We start from the raw sequence: 19846 nt of genomic DNA on the forward strand, positions 1-19846 counted from the left end.
TGTGGCAAACATGTTCATGGCACACTGGGAAGAGTTGGCAGTTTATTTGAGTCCCCCGAAAGAATTAATTTTGTTTAAAAGATACATAGATGATATTATAGTAATATGGAAGGGAAGAGAAGAAGATTTATTATGTTTCTGTGAGAATTTAAATAAGAATACTAAAAATATTGTTCTTACATGGGAACATAGTCGTGAGCGGATCAGCTTCCTAGATTTGGATATTAACATCATACAAAATAAAATCATCACAAAGACATTTTTTAAGAGTGTTGACAGGAATGGATACATTCCACGTGACAGCTGCCACTTCCCGCCGTGGTTATTAAATATACCTAAAGGCCAAATGATTAGACTCAGAAGGAATTGTACAATGCAGGAGGACTTTCTGAGTCAAGCAAAAAACATAGGCCAGAGGTTTGAAGCCAAGGGTTACCAGCAAGATTCTATTAGTAACACAATCCAGGAAGTTGGGAACACAAATAGGGATGTGTTGCTGATAGATCGAGAGAAAAATGAGGAACAAAAAGACCAACTTGTAATATGTTTGGATTTCAATGTCCATTATAAAAAAGTGGAAACTATCTTTAGAAAAAATTGGTCACTATTGAAAGCCGATCCAGCCCTGAAAGGGATAATATCAGATTTCCCTTGTTTTAGATATAGAAAAGCCCCATCTTTAAGAGACAAAATTGTTAAAAATGTTCTTGATCCACCCAACAAAAAGAATGTCACTTTTTTGGATATAAATGGGTTTTTTCCATGTAGAACATGTTATGCATGTAAAGCCACAAAAGGCAGGAATAAGAAATTGATGACTTTTTCTTCATCTGTGAGCGAGAAAGAATTTAAAATTGAGGAATGTATCACTTGTAGGACGGAGGGAGTTGTGTACGCGCTGCAATGTAGTTGCGGAATGCAATATATAGGGAGAACTAAACGACCACTTTGGGTCAGGCTCCGGGAACATGTCCAAAATATAAAGAAGGGGTTCCCGAAGCATAGCGTCTCTAAGCATTTCGCCAAGTGTCACAACAAAGACCCTAGTGAATTAAAATTTTGGGGTATCACGAAATACAGGAGACATTGGCGAGGTAGCCATAAGGTGCGTACTTTGAGCCAGTTAGAGTCTAAGTGGATTTATAGTATGCACACTTATTCCCCTAATGGTTTGAACATCGAGTTTGATGTAAATTGTTTCATTTCTGATTTCTGAGGTAGTTCGAGATGGTGCTATGGGTATATATAATGTTTGACTATGTAAACTCATGCTTTCAGATAGAATATCTGTGTGTGGTTCTATTCGGAGTTGCCCTTTATGGGCTGGTGAAGGATAGAATTAATTAAGATTAAAATAAAATAAATATTATCATTTTTTATTAAACATTCTCAATAATTAAATATCATTTTTAAATAAATTTCTTAAAATTTTTTTAAAGTATTTTTATGGTTATTCACCATCTAGGATTATATATATATACGGATGCGTCCTTATACGCAGAATTTATGGTATATATATATATATATATTAGCAATTACGGGCTGTATATTGGTATATATAATGAGAGAGCACTTGATTTTTGGCGTAAATTAAGTGAGATTAGATCTATTTTTATATATTTTTATTTTAATATTTTTTATTAATCAAATAAAACATTTTATATAAATGGGAATGGGTACTAAGGTTTTTCTTGTTTAATATATTTTTGTTGCTTTTAATTTAGATTGCGGCTTGGTGCATTATTATACACATTGTTTCCTATGTAAATGTGCCCATTGCTGCTATTAGTGTATATATTTCTGCAATATCCCGTTTTGGTACATTTTTATACACTCCTCGTTTTTTTGTGTAAATGTGCCCATTGCAGATATTAGCTTATGTATTCCTGCATAATAGTCCCCAGTGGTCTTCAGTTTAATGGCCGCAGGAAGTATCGATGTGATGAGGTTGAAGGAAACACCTGCATGTGGGTAGTTCCTTCTATCCTGGCCGGGTATATAAAGAGCTATCGTCACTGTGATTGACAGCCCTGATGAAGTCACGTGATATTGTGACGTAACGCGTCGGCGTAGCGCGGTGACGTATTTCCGGCGTGGCGGCCATCTTGGTACACCTGTGGATTCAGCTGTACACCCAACTTACATACATATATCCTCATTTGAGAGCATGAGGGTCTAATGTGGACTGGCTGCTACGTAAGTGTATTTTCACTAAAGATTTGATGTTCCTATAATAAACATACTACACTATGGGAGGATCCCTCTGTTTTGTTCTGGGAAAGTGATATTTCATCTATACCTGGAGAAGAGCTGAGTGGGAATATTATATCCTGAGAAGTGGTTTTGGAGTGCTTTGGTGCCTGGAGGATCTGTGAGAGGGATCCATTACTGCTCTTTGACCCGCAAGGGTCGAAGTGATGAGGTGAGAGGCTAATCCAGAAGGTGGTTGGATTCACAAGCTCTATCTACACCCAGATACCTGCACGTTTTGTTTCACCTGTGGTCACTTTACAGTATATTGGAAACACAGTTAACCAAAAAATATATTTTTTTCACCTTTAATATTCCATTATTGGAACTTTTTTTCACCTTTAATATTCATTGGACTTTGAGTTTGCGTGTATTATTTAGATATATTTCACTTCACATTTTTGCACGTGTGATGTAATATATGTATGTGCATTTTTTTGCACATGCGTATTGATTTAAGTTTTGTGCTTTTGCCATCACTTTTTTGTGTTATCACTAAGCACATTTATAATTATATTTATTATTATTGTTAATATTTCTCTTGAGATATTGAATTCCACATTTACTTTAATTAGTTTGAATGTAGCGCAGCATTTTTATGGTTTATATTCACTTGATCATTGGTATATGATTTAATGCTAGCAGCTGTTTGGGGTTCTTTTATTATATATTTTTTATTATTTTAACACACATTTGGAGCGCAGGAGGGTCACACCATTATTACAAGCAGTTTGATGATTACTTTTTTTCAGCTCCATAACTGATGCTTTGTACCTCTGTATGGACCTGGGACTGATAAAATAGTCTGCAGCTGCCTGTACATTGCCCCCATGATACATTGATTGTGGTTTCAATGCTTTGCAGGGTCAATGTTGAATGCACGTGCTATTATTTATTTATTTATTTTTACAAATGGTGGAGTATGCCTTTAAATCACAATTGATACTGCATACCTTTTTATTTTGATTTTTAAAGTCTTGTACCCATGAATGTTCTGATTTGTGAAGATTTTTGCTTGTGCCTCAATGCACCTTTTTCTCTCAGTAAAAATGTTAATTCCTACCCTCCCACTCGAGTGCTCTGTGTTGGCATTGATGAGCAATAGCCACACACATCCCTCACAAGTGACCCCACTCAGTCTTGTATTACAAAGACTAAAAAGGGAGTGTCTGACTAGGACTGTTAATCTGTCCATACACTGATCACATAATGGCTGGTTCTGCAGGAACCATCTGAATTTGGATCAGAGTGTGGCTTTGCCTGCTTGACATAAGTCAATTGTTTGATCAATTTCTGTCAAAGGGACATGCAGGACAATTTACCCCAGTTTGGCAGCTAGGTACACTGTCTGAATAAAATGTCCTGGGGCTTGGGAGGGGGGGGTCATTCATCCACCCACCCCATTTGTGTGGCTGAATAAAAAAAAAAAAAATAAAACGAAGTGTTTGGCCAACTTTACTAAATGCTGCGGGTGTACCTCTGAAGCCTATTGGACTGTATAGTCAGATTAAGACCCCAAGCACAACTGCTGTAACAGGACAGTGGTGGTAAAGCTATTGAAGTTTCAAACAGTTTCTAAAGCTGCAGTGCAGATATAAGCAGAATTCTCTTTTAATTATTGAGAAGTTCAAGGAAGGATTCAATAAATCCTACAAAGTAGGAAACCTAAAACTGCTGCATTTTCTGAAAAAAGATACCGGTAATTCATGGCATCTTCTTACATAAGGATTTATCTTGTCATGTTCTTGACTTCCTGTGTTACTTGTATTAACCACAAGAGAGCTCGGTGTGAAATGCATAGTAGCTTGTTTTGACAAAACCCTCCCATGAATTCTTCTGTTGCATTTTCAGGGCTATGAAGACTGGCTGCGACACAAAGCAGACAATGAAGTCAATGGAGCCCCAGTTTATGTCGTTCGTAGTGGAGGCCTTGTTAAGACTAGATCAAAAAACATCAGGGTATAAGTATATCTCTTTTATTAATGGTGTTAGGTAGAACAAGGGTAGAGGTTTGATCTTTTATGAAGCTTGTTTTAATGTTTTGTTTTTCTTTTAGGTAGGTGACATTGTTAGAGTAGCCAAAGATGAGACCTTTCCTGCAGATCTGGTGTTGCTATCTTCAGACCGAGCAAATGGTTCGTGCCATGTGACGACTGCAAGTCTGGATGGAGAGACAAATCTCAAAGTATGTGATTGGCATCCCCTACTGCATCAGTGTCTTACCTAGAAATGCAACATAGACAACCTGCTGCTTGTGAGCTCGAGTCCCAGCATACCTTGTCTGCAGCTAAAGAGGCAGCATGCTTATGTTGCTCATACATGGTCTACTGTCCGCATATATAAGTTGATGGATCTTCACAAAAAAATGTACTAATTAATCACCACAGATGGCAATCTTGCTTATCCTTGCAAGGTCAGAACATATGTACATGACATGGTAAATGACGAAGGCCCTGAGGTGTGTTACTGTATGCCACACACAGCAACGCATGGTATTTGTTTTGTGCTTCAGCACAGGTTCATCTGGTTGTGTTAGTTTGAATGAATGGCACAGCACTGTTAAGTGGCATTACCACTTTTATTTAAAATATAAAAGCAATTAGATTTCTTACAGTTTGGTACTGTCCTATCAACAGACTATTATTCAGACAGGTGAAGCAGCAACTTGTGTCTAGACCTGACAATCCTTCCGCTAAATTGCTGGACAGAGGAGGGAATAACAGGAAGAGGGATGACATTCTCTGCGGGGATGCATGCATTCAAAGGGCTCCTTTGCCAATCTTGGCTAAACAATAAATGCATGGGTACAGAATGCCAAAATAGGTGTTTTTTTGTAATTGGAGATTATTTTTGACATTTTTTTATATGGATTATTTGTTTAGACAATATTGAGATTTGGATTCAGTCATAGAATATGAAAGGTAGTAGCCTTTAGTAATTAATGAATCTGAATAATTGGTGGTATATTTCATAAAAAAAAAAGGATTGTGTGTTTTAGGTGACACCAAGGAGAAATACAGATCATGTCAGCCTCCACATTTCTGCTATTAGGGCCATTCTGTGTGGTGCAGATTTTGACTAATCTTACACTGAGAGTAGAGAATTTTAAGGTCCAGATCACGTCTGTCTTTCCTTTTCTGTACAGCATAGGTCTCCCTAATTTACCTTAAGAATACCTTCCTTAGTGTGTACTCTGCATTTCTTATACTAAAAGTTGTGATGGAGGGGGTTTGATTACATGGCTTGAGGCATATAAATTGTTGCTATTATGCATATTGGCTGTTTCTGTATCCAGGCATTGTGTGCATTAACACACAGAAGTATGCAACCAAAAATACCAGGTCCGCCTTTTTTTTTTTTCACCAAAATATTTTCGTTAGAGTTTCTTAATATAAATGTATAATTGCTTTTGTTAACACGCCAGAAGAAAATGTCTACATAATAATGAAATTTGCCTTGAGTGGAGCATATATTGGTGTGTGTATCTTTTGTATTATAGAATGTAGTGGTGCACCGAAATGAAAATTCATAGTGCAAGAAATTAAAAAAAAAAAAAACCCCAGTAGTGATCACATACTACCAAAGAGAGCTCTATTTATGGGAAACAAATGACATAAATTTTATTTGTGTAGTGTTGCATGATTGCTTAGCTGTCAGTTAAAGTAACACAGCACCGTATAGCAAAAATATGCCCTGGTCATGAAGGGGGTTAATCTTCTGGAGGTCAGGTGGCTAAATTAGAAAAAAATGCACTACCCTGTGGTCAGTAAATAACAATGCTCTCTTTCTAAATACCATGCATAATCACCCAGTGTATGTACAGTATTTCACAGAAGTGAGTTCACCCATCACATTTTTTAAATATTTTATTCTATCTTTTCATGTGACAACAAATTACACTTTTCTACAATGTACAGTAGTGAGTGTACAGCTTGTATAACAGTGTAAATTTGCTGTCCCCTCAAAACCACTCAACACACAGCCATTAATGTCTAAACCACTGGCAACAAAAGTGAGTACACCCCTAAGGGAAAATGTCAACATTGGGCTCAATTTGCCATTTTCCCTCCCCTATGTCATGTGACTCGTTAGTGTTACAAGGTCTCAGGTGTGAATGGGGAGCAGGTGTGTTAAATTTGGTGTTATCTCTCTCAATCTCTCATACTGGTCAAAGGAAGTTCAACATGGCACCTCATGGCAAAGAACTCTGATGATCTGAAAAAAAGAATTGTTGCTCTACAACTTCTGTGACATACTGTACTTTATTCTTTGGTTGTCACTTGTCAACTCTAAACTTCCCAAAGGTATGCAACATGATGCAGTTGGAAAGATGATCTCTTTCTCACCTATAGCATATATTGTAGGTCCCATCGAGGAGAGACGAAGCCCACTCTCCCAGATAGCTAGCCCCTTAAATTTGCTGTGGAACTTCACCCTGTGGCGCGGCAACCACCACTGGGCATGCGCAACAGCGAAGCCAAGGCATCCTCATTTTGCAGCCGCGCTTTCCCCCTGAAGGAGAAGGGAACAGTGTGACCTACACGAGAGCGGAACAGAGTTGGAACCAAGATGTCACAGCCGCACCTTCTTCCTTCATGCACCAGCCAATGGATAGTTGATAGTGACTGAATGCCTGTGGGCTGCAACAGATAAGCTATTATTGGCACCTATATCAGTTCCTTTTTTCATATCGGCAAAATGTCAATAGGGCTATTTTTGGCCAATACGTTTCGGCCACCGAAAATTTGAGTGCATCCCCAATTGAATGCTTTGTGATATGGTTTTGCTGTTATAGCCCAACTCTGGGAACAACACAAAAAATCCCCTTGCAGTTGACCCTCATCACAATGCAAGGGTAAATGCCAAGTCCAGGAGATTGCAGAAGAGGCTGCATTACTTACTTCCCCCCCCCCCCTCACTGCAGCAGGTTCCCCCCAGCGGTGCAACCAGTCTCTCACAGCCTCCTCTTTCCGCTTCTCTAGGCCGAGGTTGTCCATTCTCTGTTACCATGTACATTTCAGGGTTGATGGTCCTGCCTTCTATGTGAAGGCAGAGGTACTGCCCACAGACCAGAGCTTTGGGCAGAAGAGGACAATGCTTTATCTGGCCTGGAGTAGGGAGTCAAGTAGGTAATGTAGCCTTTTCCTGTACCCCTGGACTTAACAAGTATTTAACCCTTGCATGCTACCAATTTCTGTCATCACAAGGTTTTCTAGTCCTAGCACCCTGCCAGCAACCGTAAAGGCTTAGCTGGGGTTTATAGATTCTGAGCAGCTTTTGAGTGTCATGATGTTCTCTGACACTTCCCTGCTTTAAAAACACAGAAGTACAGATGTTTTTCCCATTAATGTTTTTTAAATCTCTTTTCAGACACACTATGCCGTTCCGGAAACAGCAGTATTACAATCTGTTACAAACCTGGACTCCTTAATCGCAGTCATAGAATGTCACCAGCCAGAGGCGGACCTTTACAGGTATTTCATCTCAAGAGTAGATGTAGCTGGCATTGATCCAAATGTCCACCCACGTTTGATATTGTAAGTGGCAGTGTACATCTCAGGTCAAGCAGATAAGCCTAAGAGCCCCTCTGGACTTATGTCTTGGTTAAGTGTAAATGGAGGGCACATAGTAGGTGGATGGGACAAACACTAGGTTACATTAAAATTCTTTGTAGAGTGAACACAATTCTGTTCTGTACAGAAAACATCTTTTGAGTCTGTCTAAATGCCACAGGAGTGTTAGTAGCAAGATATTGTAGCTTGAGATATTTTCATCCTGCAGGATTTGCATTCCCTATTTTCATTACTCTGTATAATGTAATATAATGTAATGAGTTGTATAGGAAATAAAGGGAAAGCGCCACTTTTCATTATGTCACCAGCACACCGAGGATCACCAATATGGGTCCAAACGTTTTAATGAACGATCACATAGTTACAGCAAAGCAATGTTTCGGAGTCTTGCAGGCATGTGACCTGATGAAGGGGTCCTGCAAGACTGAAATGTTGCCTTGCTGTAACTATGTGATCGTTCGTTAAACCTTTTGGACCCATATTGGTGATCCTCGGTGTGCTGGTGACATTCTCCCTTGCTGGTTCTGTTCAGTTCCTGCCGACGGTCGCTGCAGCACCCACTTATACACACAGCCATTTTTAACGCAGGAACTTGTGCGTTTGGATTGTACACTTCATTATGTGTTACTAAAATAACAGAAACTGTTCACTTAGCAAAGTAAATGTTCACTTTTGAAAGTGTATATTTGCTTTTTAAAGAGACTGTTCTCTTAGCTATGTAGCTGTGTTCACTTTTTTTTTTTTTTTTTTTTTTTTTTTAAACAACACGGTATTTATTGAAATAAAGGTATGCATACAGAGGTTTCCAGTAAAAAAAAAAAAACAGCGAACCAAGATAGTGTACATCTGTATAGCGAAACACCAAATAACAAGTAAGTACTCTTTAAGGCATTCTCAGATCTTACAAACACAAGAGTACAATTGGTGCCAGTCCATACATATGCAATAAACATATCACAATAGTCTGAGTGAAACAAGAAACCTGGGCCTAAGTGGCAGTAGTCTCGTGGTCAAAAAGAAGCTATGTTATATAAAATGGCTCCTTCCATATACTTCAGACAGGGAAGGGAGTATCATTACATACAGGCTAGTATGACTCTGAAGGGTCTGGTAGTCTTTAGAACTTATTGATGCCCCTGTCCTAGTAACTGTAATATGCATGTGATCAACCTCCAACCAGTGATCGGACACTTCATTGTATTTGGTCGGGCACCCTCTGTGAGCTTTTTGTATGGGAGTGTAGGAGGGTGGGGGGTTTGCTTTTATCTGCTAGATTGTAAGCTCAAAAGAGCAGGGCCCTCGATCCCCCCCATGTTTTGCATTGTATTGTTACTTTTCTGTCACATGTTCTGTCCCCCTTTTGTAATGTACAGAGCTGAGCGAACTATTGGCGCTTTATAAATACTGTATAATAATAATAATCCTTGAGTGTGCTATTCACTTCCTCGCACTAAAAAGTGTTTCATGCATAAATATTGTCATATAGCTGTCAGCATCTGGGTCTAGGAATAATCAAAGAATACATTGTGTAGCGTTCAAGGACAAAGGGGAGCCTCATTTGATCGTTGAAAAATTGTATCACTTGAAGCCAAAACCCCAGGATCTCTTGGCATGCCGATAATAAAGAAAAATGGGTACTTCTGGCTGCAGAACAGTGGGGGTACTGGGGGTTATTAGTAGGGCGACCTCTTGTCACTCGAATTGAGGTCCAATATGCCCTATGTAAAATGTGTAATTGAATAAGACAGACGGATAGTTTGGGGGATACAAATTTGGAAACTGTGTTCACTTTGTGTAAGAAATCACATGCAAGGTAAAAAAAACAGTTTTTTCATCAATTTAATTTTGTGATTGAAGCGAACAAAGTTTCACCTTATTCAGGAAGCTAGGCGAACATTCACTTTGCAAGCAATAGGCTCTGTCCCTTAATGTCCCTTAAGAGATGTTAATTAGTAAATTAATATCTCTTAATTAAAGCCCAGTTCCAGCTGGAAAAAAAAAATAACAGTCAACAGCTACAAAAACTGTAGCTGCTGACTTTTAAATTACAGGCACTTACCTGTCCCTCAGTCCAGCGGTGTCCTCGCCACCGCTGGTTTCACCGACCGTCTTCTCTCCCTGGCACCGGCATCTTTAGTGTGGGCACCCGGCTGTGACAGCTTGCGACTTCACGTGAGAAGCGCTGCGCTTTGTGAATGGCCCTGCAGTCTTCCCTGTAGTTTTAGGTATTAAAGGTGTGCTTGTTGCTCATAAGAGAGCTCTATACTTTAAAAATGCATGAGCAATATATACACACACACATTATATACGATTGTTTACACTTTATACAAAGTATTTTATACTTTTTTTTTTTTTTTTTTTATCATACAAAATAACTTTTTTTTTTTTTTTACACTTATTCTTTTCCTTTTCTAAAAATTAATGTTTATTCTTTTCCTTCTTACAGCAGCTAGTGAATTCATGAGCTGCATTAAACATGGCTTATTTGTGTATTTTTAATATTATCAAAATATTTTACTTAGGTTTGTTGGAAGGATCACCATACGACAACATTCAGAGGATATTGTAAGGTAAACCCAGTTTGATCTTTGTTCTAGAGTTTCCCTTGAAGTGGCTATAGAAGGATATCACTGAGTGATTAGTGCTTGTAATGAAAGCTGATCGTATTGAAAGGAAGGTTAAACAGTTCTTGATTTCAGAGAATTGTAGTTACTTCTCATTAACAGTCTGTTCAGACGGATAAACATTTTTAGGATTCTGCATTTTTGAATGAAAAAAAAATTGTTTGGCTCTTCCTCAAAACTTTTCTTTATTTCCTCAGAGCTCTTGGACCAGAAAACCTTTTACTTCGAGGAGCGAGGTTGAAAAACACAAAAGAAATTTTTGGTACATTTTACCATTTTTATATAATTTTACTTTTTACTCTTTTTGGTAGTTTACCTCTCCTTACTGTGTGTGGACAATTTTGCCTTCTCTGTCATTCTTCAAGCATCACTATTAGTAGTATTTCCCTCCAGATCTTCATTACATTACTTGAAGCATTTTTTAAATGGCAGTATTGGCACTGTGCCATTTTAGGATATTTGGTATGCCATGAGGGGCAAAGAACAAATTTGCTTTTATAATCCCCTCCCCAGCTGTACCTTACTTACTGCCATTCTATTCAATCAGCAGGAGCAGTACTTCCAGGTATGGAAGAGCATATTATTTACGCCATGTAATAGCACTAAACTAGTCACATTGCACCAGTACTCCTATGGGGAGAGCCAATAGCCAAGTGTAAGCCTACAACTTGGGTGACTCTTGACAGATTCTATTTCCCCCGGCAGCTCAACAGATGTTGAGGAATCAAAGGGAACATAGGTATATGGAACTGGCAAGGGGAGATTAAAGTAGAAGTAAGGACTAAACTATAAACCTACTTTAAAATGCTGCCCTCCATTGCCCTGCATGCATTTTAGCATAAATCTCAATGTAAATACTTTTCTTCCTATGTATTTCTTTGCAGTCACTTGACCACAGACCTCCAGGTTCTATGTAAATCGGTGACTGGTGAGAGTGAACACTCTCCCCCTCCAACAATGCCTAGAGTAAAAACGCCGGCAGGTGACTTTACCGCTGTATGTAATTTGGCTCCTTTGTTGGCCCTACACAGTCATGTGACCACATTGGAAAACTCTTGGGGGGAAAATGGTATTTACATTCCAATTTATACTAAAATGTATGCAGATCAATGGGGAGGCAACTTTTTAAAGTAGGTTTATTGTTTAGTTTTCCTTCTACTGTAATGGCTTCCTACTTTAATCAGCTTTATTGATCAGGGAGGATGTACCCATATCTCCTTTGGCTCACCATGCAATCTGTGATTGCGGTGCCTCTCTGATTTGGATACAGGGTCACTGTCATTGACCGAGTACAATGTGATCACTGTGACCAATCACTCGTTCACAATTAGTAGTAAAGTAAACATGGCTTTCATTCATTAAATCTGTTTACTACTGTGATTGCTGTGATTCGTCACTGCGATCAAATGGTGCAGGGCCAATGAAAATCGAAGTTTTACTGCCCCCACACTTATGTGGAAATGGTCCCTAGTAGTGCAGTCAGTCAGTGTCTCCAATCACCACCATACCAGTCAAAGTGTCACCAGAGCAGAGGCGCTAGAATCAGTGTTCCTGATTACCACCAGACCAGTGCAGCCAGAAACGGTGTTCCTTATCACCACCACACCAGTCGCTGAGCCACCACACCAGTGTAAGCCAACAACGGTGACCCTGATTGTCACCACACCAGTTCCAGGGTCATAAGACCAGTGTAAATCAAAAGCAGTGATCCTTGTTGTCACACTAGTCTCCAGTGTAATCCAGGAACAGTGTTCCTGATCACCTATACGCATGTCCCACTGTCACCAGACCAGTGCAGCCAGCAACAGTGTTCCTGATCACTCCCACAGCAGTGCAGTGTGGCCTCTGGCTTCCACCTGTACTGGCCATATCCTGTTTATTGACCACATCTCTGCCTGCTGCCTGGACCTATCATTTGCTTCTTTGCTGACCATTTTTCTGCCTGACGCCCTGAACTGACCTATCTGCATGTACAACTGGCTGCGTTCCTGTGAGACACAAGTCTCAGCCATCCCCTGTGGACAGCTGTCCTCCCAGAACCTTAGGAACTCTCTTGTTCTTCTTTTCTTCAACCTTCTGTGCTTCCTGGCCAGTGAATCTGGCATTCCTGGGGGCAGCCAAGTACCAGTAGGCTAGGCTTTTTGTATAGGAATGGGGAGTGCTGTACGTGATACTTCACTAAGCTGTATTCCTTGACCACCATAACAGTACACAATTGGTTGAGAAGTGTGACACTTGAGACACAATGGCTGATACATTATCAGTCCAAACAGTAAAAATCTCACACCTGTGGTATCGCCATACTCTGGAGGCATAGTAGAATGTATTTTGGGTTGTAATTCTAAGTCTGCCCTTGCTGTGAGTAAGAAATATCTTAATAAATTTACAACTTGTTTAAAAAAAGTTAATTTTCTTTCTGCATTTTCCAAAAACTTGTGGCAACAATTGTAGTCTTCAGAAAGACTTAGAATCACACCCCAAAACACATTCTGATATTACTTCCACGTGTGTTAGACTTTTTCATAGTCTAAGCACATAAAGAGACCCAAAATCCAAGGAATGGTGGAATGGCTTACTAGAAGGCGTAAATTATGCATCTAATTTCCTGACTACTGATCACATTTTGAGGTGCCCTGGAGCACCAGGACAGTTGAAACACTCACAAAATTACCACTTTTGGAAGGAATAGCAGAATCTGTTTTGGGATTTGATTCTAAGTATGCCTATGCTGTGTGTTAGAAATATTGGCAACTTTGTGTAAAACATAAATAAATACATTTTTTATTTTCTATCCGCATTTTCAAAAAACTTCTGGCAAAAACAGCATTTTCAAAAGACTCTCAATAACTTGCAGTGTTTGCTTTCCAAACTATAGTCATTTTGTGGGATTTCTCCAAAAGCACCATGCGATTTCCCTGTGGCCACATTTTGAAAAAGGTGCATGCACCTTTTTTTTACAGGAAACAGGCACACAAGACCATTTCAGTCAATTTGTTGCCGTGCCAGCGCAAACACGGGCCGCGCAATGTGAACAATGTGAGCCTAGCATTAGGGTCAAAATTAAAAAACCGATTGGTGGTTAAATACAAAAAGAAAGTTCTGTCTTTCTCAAAAAATATCACATTCATTTGGGTACAGCGTTGCATGACTGAGTAATTGTCATTCAAAGTGTGACAGTACTGAAAGCTGAAAAATAGCCTGGAATGGAATAGGGGTACAACAATCTGATCTTGAAGTGAACCTTCATGGGCTCACAGCTTCACTTTTAAGTGTATGTTAACCCAAACACGAACTTATTTTATGCATGCCTATTTGGTTTTTTGAATATACCACTAAAAGCATTTTGTTATATAAGTTCACTAGTTGTAAAAAAAAACAAAAACCTATATCTCCAGCCAGAAATGCAGTGCTGTCTTGTGCACTTTGCAGTGGTATCTCAAGCAGTCTTATCTTTATGCCCAAGTAACCACTTCCCATTTCTGTTGTGGAGATGGGATGGTAGCCTATATCATTAACATACTGTCCTATGGTAATAATGCTGCTTCATAGGTAATAAAATAGGGAGTTTTTTCATTGACAGGATCACCACGTGAGAAAAAAAAAAAACAGTTCAGCCACCACACATATTGTAAGGTCTGATGAGCAGCAATATATTACATTTTTGTTCTTGGGTTAAAATACACTTTAACCACTTGCCCTCCAGAGGATTTACTCCCCTTCCTGACCAGGCCATTTTTTGCGTTACAGCACTGCGTTACTTTTTTCCCCACAAATAGAGCTTTCTTTCAGTGGTATTTGATCACCAGTGCAGTTTTTTATTTTTTGCGCTAAAAAAAAAAAAGTCTGACAATTTGAGGAAAAAACCCAGTATTTTTTACTTTTTGCTATTAAACATGTCCAGTAAAAAAATTGAAAAAATCAAATTGTCATAAATTTAGGCCAAAATGTATTATGCTACATGTCTTTGCTGAAAGAAAAATCCTGGCCTAAATTTATGACGAAATTTGATTTGTTAAATTTTTACTGGACATGTTTAATAGCAAAAAGTATAAAAATATATATTTTTTTTTTGTCAGTTTCCATTTTTTTTTGTTTTTATAGCGCAAAAAATAAGAACCGCAGAGGTGATCAAATACCACTGAAAGAAAGCTCTATTTGTGGGAAAAAAAGGACGTAAATTTATTTGGGTGCAGTGTTGCATGCCCATGCGCAATTGTCAGTTAAAGAACATCGCGTCGTATTGCAAAAAAATGGTCTGGACAGGAAGGGGTGTAAATCCACAGGAAGTCAAGTGGTTAGGCACGATTGTCATTTAAAATGGTTACACGACAGCTACAAGTATAGAAAATGTTATACATTTTTCATGTAGAAATGTGTGTTTATGGTATCCCTTGTCATGCACACATACTGTATAGGGGTTTAAATCTTTGTTCCTGCTTGTTTCTGGTTTTCCTTCATCATGTTATAATTGAGCTGCCCTGATTGGCATAAAGAAGTTCAGCTGCTATGATGCACTGGGAGTTCTTGCCTGTAGGATGTGTTGTATATCATAGGAGCTCTGTGTTGGCTGCTTTGTTAATTGGCACAATGTCGTTTAGAGCATGTTCTGTACTGAAAAGCAGTTGCTGTCATTGACCACATCCAGTCCAGACACTTTTACCCCCTTCCTCTCCAGGCCAATTTTCAGCTTTCAGCGCTAGCACACTTTGACAATTGCGCGGTCTTGCAGCACTGTACCCATATGAATTTTTTAGCATTTTTTAGACAGATAAAGCTTTATTTTGGTGGTATTTATTCACCACTGGTATTTTTAATTTTTTTGCTATGTAAATGAAAATGTCCAAAAATTTTGAAAAAAAGTGTTTTTCTTTTAAAAATGTTGCAAATAAATAGTATTTCATCATAAATCTTGGCCAAAATGTATTCCGTTATCTTTTTAGTAAAAAAAAAATAAATAACCCAAATTAGTTTATAACCAAAAATTATAATTTTTAAACATTTTATTTTTACATACTGTCACCCTAGCAGTGCAGTGCCACCATGGTGACACTGTACTACTCGTGGATGGTGATGAAGATTTTTTTTTTTCTTTTTACACTGATTGCTTTTACACCCATAAAGGCTGTAAAAGCAATCATTTTTCCTTCTCTCTAGCTGCATTCTTGCAGCCTTTGAGAACTACTGTGTGAGCTGTGATTGGTCACAGCTTGTCACATGGTACAAGGCTGTTGTGAATAGCCTTGTACCATGTGATTTCTGTGATCATTCACAGATTTCACACGTAGTAATCAATGATGTCAGAAGTGACACCTTGCTTACTACTCTGCTTGTGATCACTGATTGGCCAATCAGGGATCACATGATCGGGACTTCGCACAGAGGTCCAGTACAACGATCAGTGTTCCACTGTGTCCTGAGGACACAGCGGGCATCGGATCGCGTTGCTGCGCGCTCCCAGGGAGCGCGCCCAAGCAGAGTGCGGGGAGGCCGTTTATAAACGGCCACCCGACCCTGCACTGCCACCGTCTGGCCGTTTATATACAACGGCCGGACGGGAGGTGATTTATGGTAAACATGATTTTAAAATGGTGTTCTTCTTTGGACAAGGCTTTAATTTTTCTGTGGCTGTGCCTACAACTAAACTGCTAGTATAACATATACAGCTGTTTGTAAAATAACCTGTGATAGTATTGCTACATATGGTATGTGATTCCTCAGGATGTTTGCTTTACATTTGTCTTGTAGGAGTGGCTGTATACACTGGAATGGAGGCAAAAATGGCATTAAATTATAAGAGTAAATCACAGAAGCGGTCTGCTGTGGAGAAGTAATGTATCAATGTATCTTCATTCAAAGTCTAAAAATGCCAACTCTCTGAAAGTGTATCATTACATAGCAATTAGTGTGACTTCCATACCCCCACCTAACACTGCTGAGGCCTGCCAAGTGGATAGCGAATTGTCACCTGTTCATTTTGTGCACGTTCAAAACATACCATTTAATCTTGCCTAAAATCCAGTATTCTTGTGTTTTTTGTGTGCACTCACCTGAAGTCTCAAACAATGTTATCAGCATTCCCATTTCGTCTTTGAGGACTACAGTATACTTTCATCTTATGTATGAAAAAGTTGAAAGGGTGGTGTTCTGTAGTCCTGTCCTATAATGACAAGGCTGCTCCTCCATAGATACAGTAAAGTATGTCACAAGTGCTTTGTCACCCTAGGACAGAAGCTTATTACTGGTAGAACTGCCTTTTACTGCAATAACCGCTTTGAGTTAGAGTGTATAAATTCTGGATTTTTTCCCAGTTTGCTCTAGGTGTGACTAAAGTTCCCTTAATGAAACTGGATTTAGTCTTTGGCTCAGCCATTCTAAGATATAGAGGTCCTTTATTGTAAATCATTCTGTTGTAGCTTTGACTGTGTGTTTGGGGTCTTTTGACCATCTGGACACAGTAAGACTTGACATCCAATAGTATTACCCTATTATGAGACCACTTGGATATAAAAATCACCCCCCTTATTTACGGATTATGTCAAATGCCTCATTTCACATATGTTTATCATATTTGCAGGCCACAATCCTGTTAAAACTGTGTATAGATACTAGACTAGATTAGTAATAGCAAATGCTTATATACTTTTGCTGGCAAATCCAAGTTCAGTTAAGCGGTTATTACCTAATTAGTGATGTTTTGCCCAAAAGAATCTGTTTTTACAAATAGATTTTCCTCCAGTATTCTTATCTGTTGATCAATGTGTAGGTCCATGAACACTTTCTTGCTGGTATATTTGATCATCCTGCTGTTTGAGGCTATTATAAGCACAATTTTGAAGTACGCCTGGCAAGCAGAAGAAAAATGGGACGAGCCATGGTACAACCAAAAAACTGACCACGACAGGAATAGCAGTAAGGTTTGTACAAATGTTCTCATTTCTTGGGTAAACGATTGCTAAAAATATCTTGCTTCTAGCAATATTGTATACCACATCATATACAAATAAAGAGCTGAGCAGTAGTGTTTTCTTGCATCTGCTGGTGGAAATGTTATGTAGTGTTTTACATGTTAGGCTGCGTTATTCTGAACTCCCTGTGAGTGCCCACAAAACAATTAGCTGCCCTGGTCATCCTGATTAGGATGTGTGTTTGTAATTATGTGTGGTTAGAAGTAATGGCAGTCTTGTCCGTGAATTAAAGTCAAGCCTCATTTCAGCTTTGTAGCTGTGTGGTCTAGACTCGCGCAGTGCTATTATGGGTCAGATGCATTTTGTTCAGGAATTGCAGCTGGCTTCTGTTTGAGTTGCTTAGGCAAATATAGTGTTGAATGTGTACAGTTGGACCTTGTATTCTTGTTCTCAGAGAAGTGTTCTGAGTAGAAAACAAGATTTATGTTGAGGTTACAAATCTTTGGTGCACGGACATTCAGTGGTTGTTTTTTTTTTTTTTTTTTTTTTTTTAAATCCCGAGATCACCAGCTCCACTTGCATACACTGTCTTTGTGCACTTCAGGTGTTTAGTGCATTCATTGACTGGCATAACTATGTCATAGCAGTATTACATATTGGGGTGATGGCAGACATTTTTCTGTTCTGGAAACATTTTGTTTTGATAGCATTTAAAAGCTTTTTTTTTGCTACCTAATTGCAGGTTGATAACAGATGAAATGGTCACATCATATTAGGACAGCCTTTCTCAACCTTTTCGACACAGAGGAACCCTTGAAATGACTTTTTGGTCTCCGGGAACCCCTGCTAAAAATGACTGAATTTACAGCTCATGATACATTAGTATGCTGGTCAGTGGGAAGAATGTTCCTTACACTTGTGGTCATTGAGAAGAATTACCCCCTTATAGATAGGTTCCCGCTTATACCATTGATATTTTTAGCTATCTGAGAGGTGGATATTGCTCAAGGAACCCCTAGCAACCTCTGGAGGAAGCCTAGGCTTCCATGGAACCCTGGTTGAGAAACCCTGTATTAGGGTATCAGTACTTCCTTTAACTCTGCCAGCGCACACTGACTAGTGAGCAACAAGCAAGCTCTTTGTATGTACATACAGTGTCTCACAGAAGATGACACTGCAGAAATTACACTTTGCTACAATGTAAAGTAGTGAGTGTACAGCTTGTATAACTGTGTAAATTTGCTGTCCCCTCAAAGTAACTCAACACACAGCTATTAATGTCTAAACCGCTAGCAACAAAAGTGAGTACACCCCTAGGTGAAAATGTGCAAATGGGGCCCAAAGTGTCAATGTTTTGTGTGGCCACCATTATTTTCCAGCACTGCCTTAACTTTCTTGGGCATGGAGATCACGAGAGCTTCACAGGTTGCCACTGGAGTTCTCTTCCACTCCTCCATGACGACATCGTGGAGCTGGTAGATGTTAGAGACCTTGCGCTTCTCCACCTTCCGTTTTGAGGATGCCCCACAGATGCTCAATGGGGTTTAGGTCTGGAGACATGCTTGGCCAGTCCATCACCTTTTACCCCCAGCTTCTTTAGCAAGGCAATGGTCCTCTTAGAGGTGTGTTTGGGGTCGTTATCATGTTGGAATACTGCCCTGCGGCCCAGTCTCCGAAGGGAGGGGATCATGCTTTGCTTGTCACAGTACATGTTGGCATTCATGGTTCCCTCAATGAACTGTAGCTCCTCAGTGCTGGCAGCACTCATGCAGCCCCAGACCATGACACTCCCACCACCATGCTTGCCTTTAGGCAAGACACCCTTGTCTTTGTACTCCTCACCTGGTTGCCACCACACACACACCTGACACCATCTGAACCAAATAAGTTTATCTTGGTCTCATCAGACCACAGGACATGGTTCCAGTAATCCATGTCCTTAGTCTGCTTGTCTTCAGCAAACTGCGGGCTTTCTTGTGCATCATCTTTAGAAGAGGCTTCCTTCTGGGGCAACAGCCATGCAGACCAATTTGATGCAGTGTGCGGTGTACAGTCTGAGCACTGACAGGCTGACCCCCCCACCCCTCCAACCTCTGCAGCAATGCTGGCAGCACTTATACGACTATTTCCCAAAGACAACCTCTGGACATGACGCTGAGTACGTACACTCAGCTTCTTTGGTTTGCAATGACGAGGCCTGTTCTGAGTGGAACCTGTCCTGATAAACCACTGTATGGTCTTGGCCACCGTGCTGCTGCTCAGTTTCAGGGCCTTGGCAATCTTCTTATAGTTTAGGCCATCTTTATGTAGAGAAACAATTCTTTTTTTCAGATCATCAGAGTTCTTTGCCATGAAGTGCCATGTTAAACTTCCAGTGACCAGTATGAGAGAGTGAGAGAGATAACACCAAATTTAACACACCTGCTCCCCATTCACACCTGAGACCTTGCAAAACTAACGAGTCACATGACACCGGGGAGGGAAAATGGCTAAT

General features: G+C 39.6%; 1 protein-coding gene across 6 annotated transcripts in view; it reads left to right on the top strand.

The window, feature by feature from the left end:
• Positions 1-19846, top strand: part of ATP11B (ATPase phospholipid transporting 11B (putative)) — a 218702-nt gene that overhangs the window by 77574 nt on the left and 121282 nt on the right. For all 6 annotated transcript variants that reach the window (XM_089675574.1, XM_089675572.1, XM_089675573.1 and 3 more), the window contains exons 5-11: positions 4102-4209; positions 4307-4435; positions 7621-7724; positions 10346-10393; positions 10645-10709; positions 16193-16274; positions 17211-17361. In XM_089675574.1, coding sequence (XP_089531700.1) covers positions 4102-4209; positions 4307-4435; positions 7621-7724; positions 10346-10393; positions 10645-10709; positions 16193-16274; positions 17211-17361 — 687 coding nt within the window. The remainder of the gene's footprint in view (positions 1-4101; positions 4210-4306; positions 4436-7620; positions 7725-10345; positions 10394-10644; positions 10710-16192; positions 16275-17210; positions 17362-19846) is intronic.

This window comes from Staurois parvus, unplaced genomic scaffold (genome assembly GCF_062004578.1).
Source record: "Staurois parvus isolate SC_StPar_1 unplaced genomic scaffold, SC_StPar_1.0 ptg000155l, whole genome shotgun sequence".
Classification (NCBI taxonomy): domain Eukaryota; kingdom Metazoa; phylum Chordata; class Amphibia; order Anura; family Ranidae; genus Staurois; species Staurois parvus.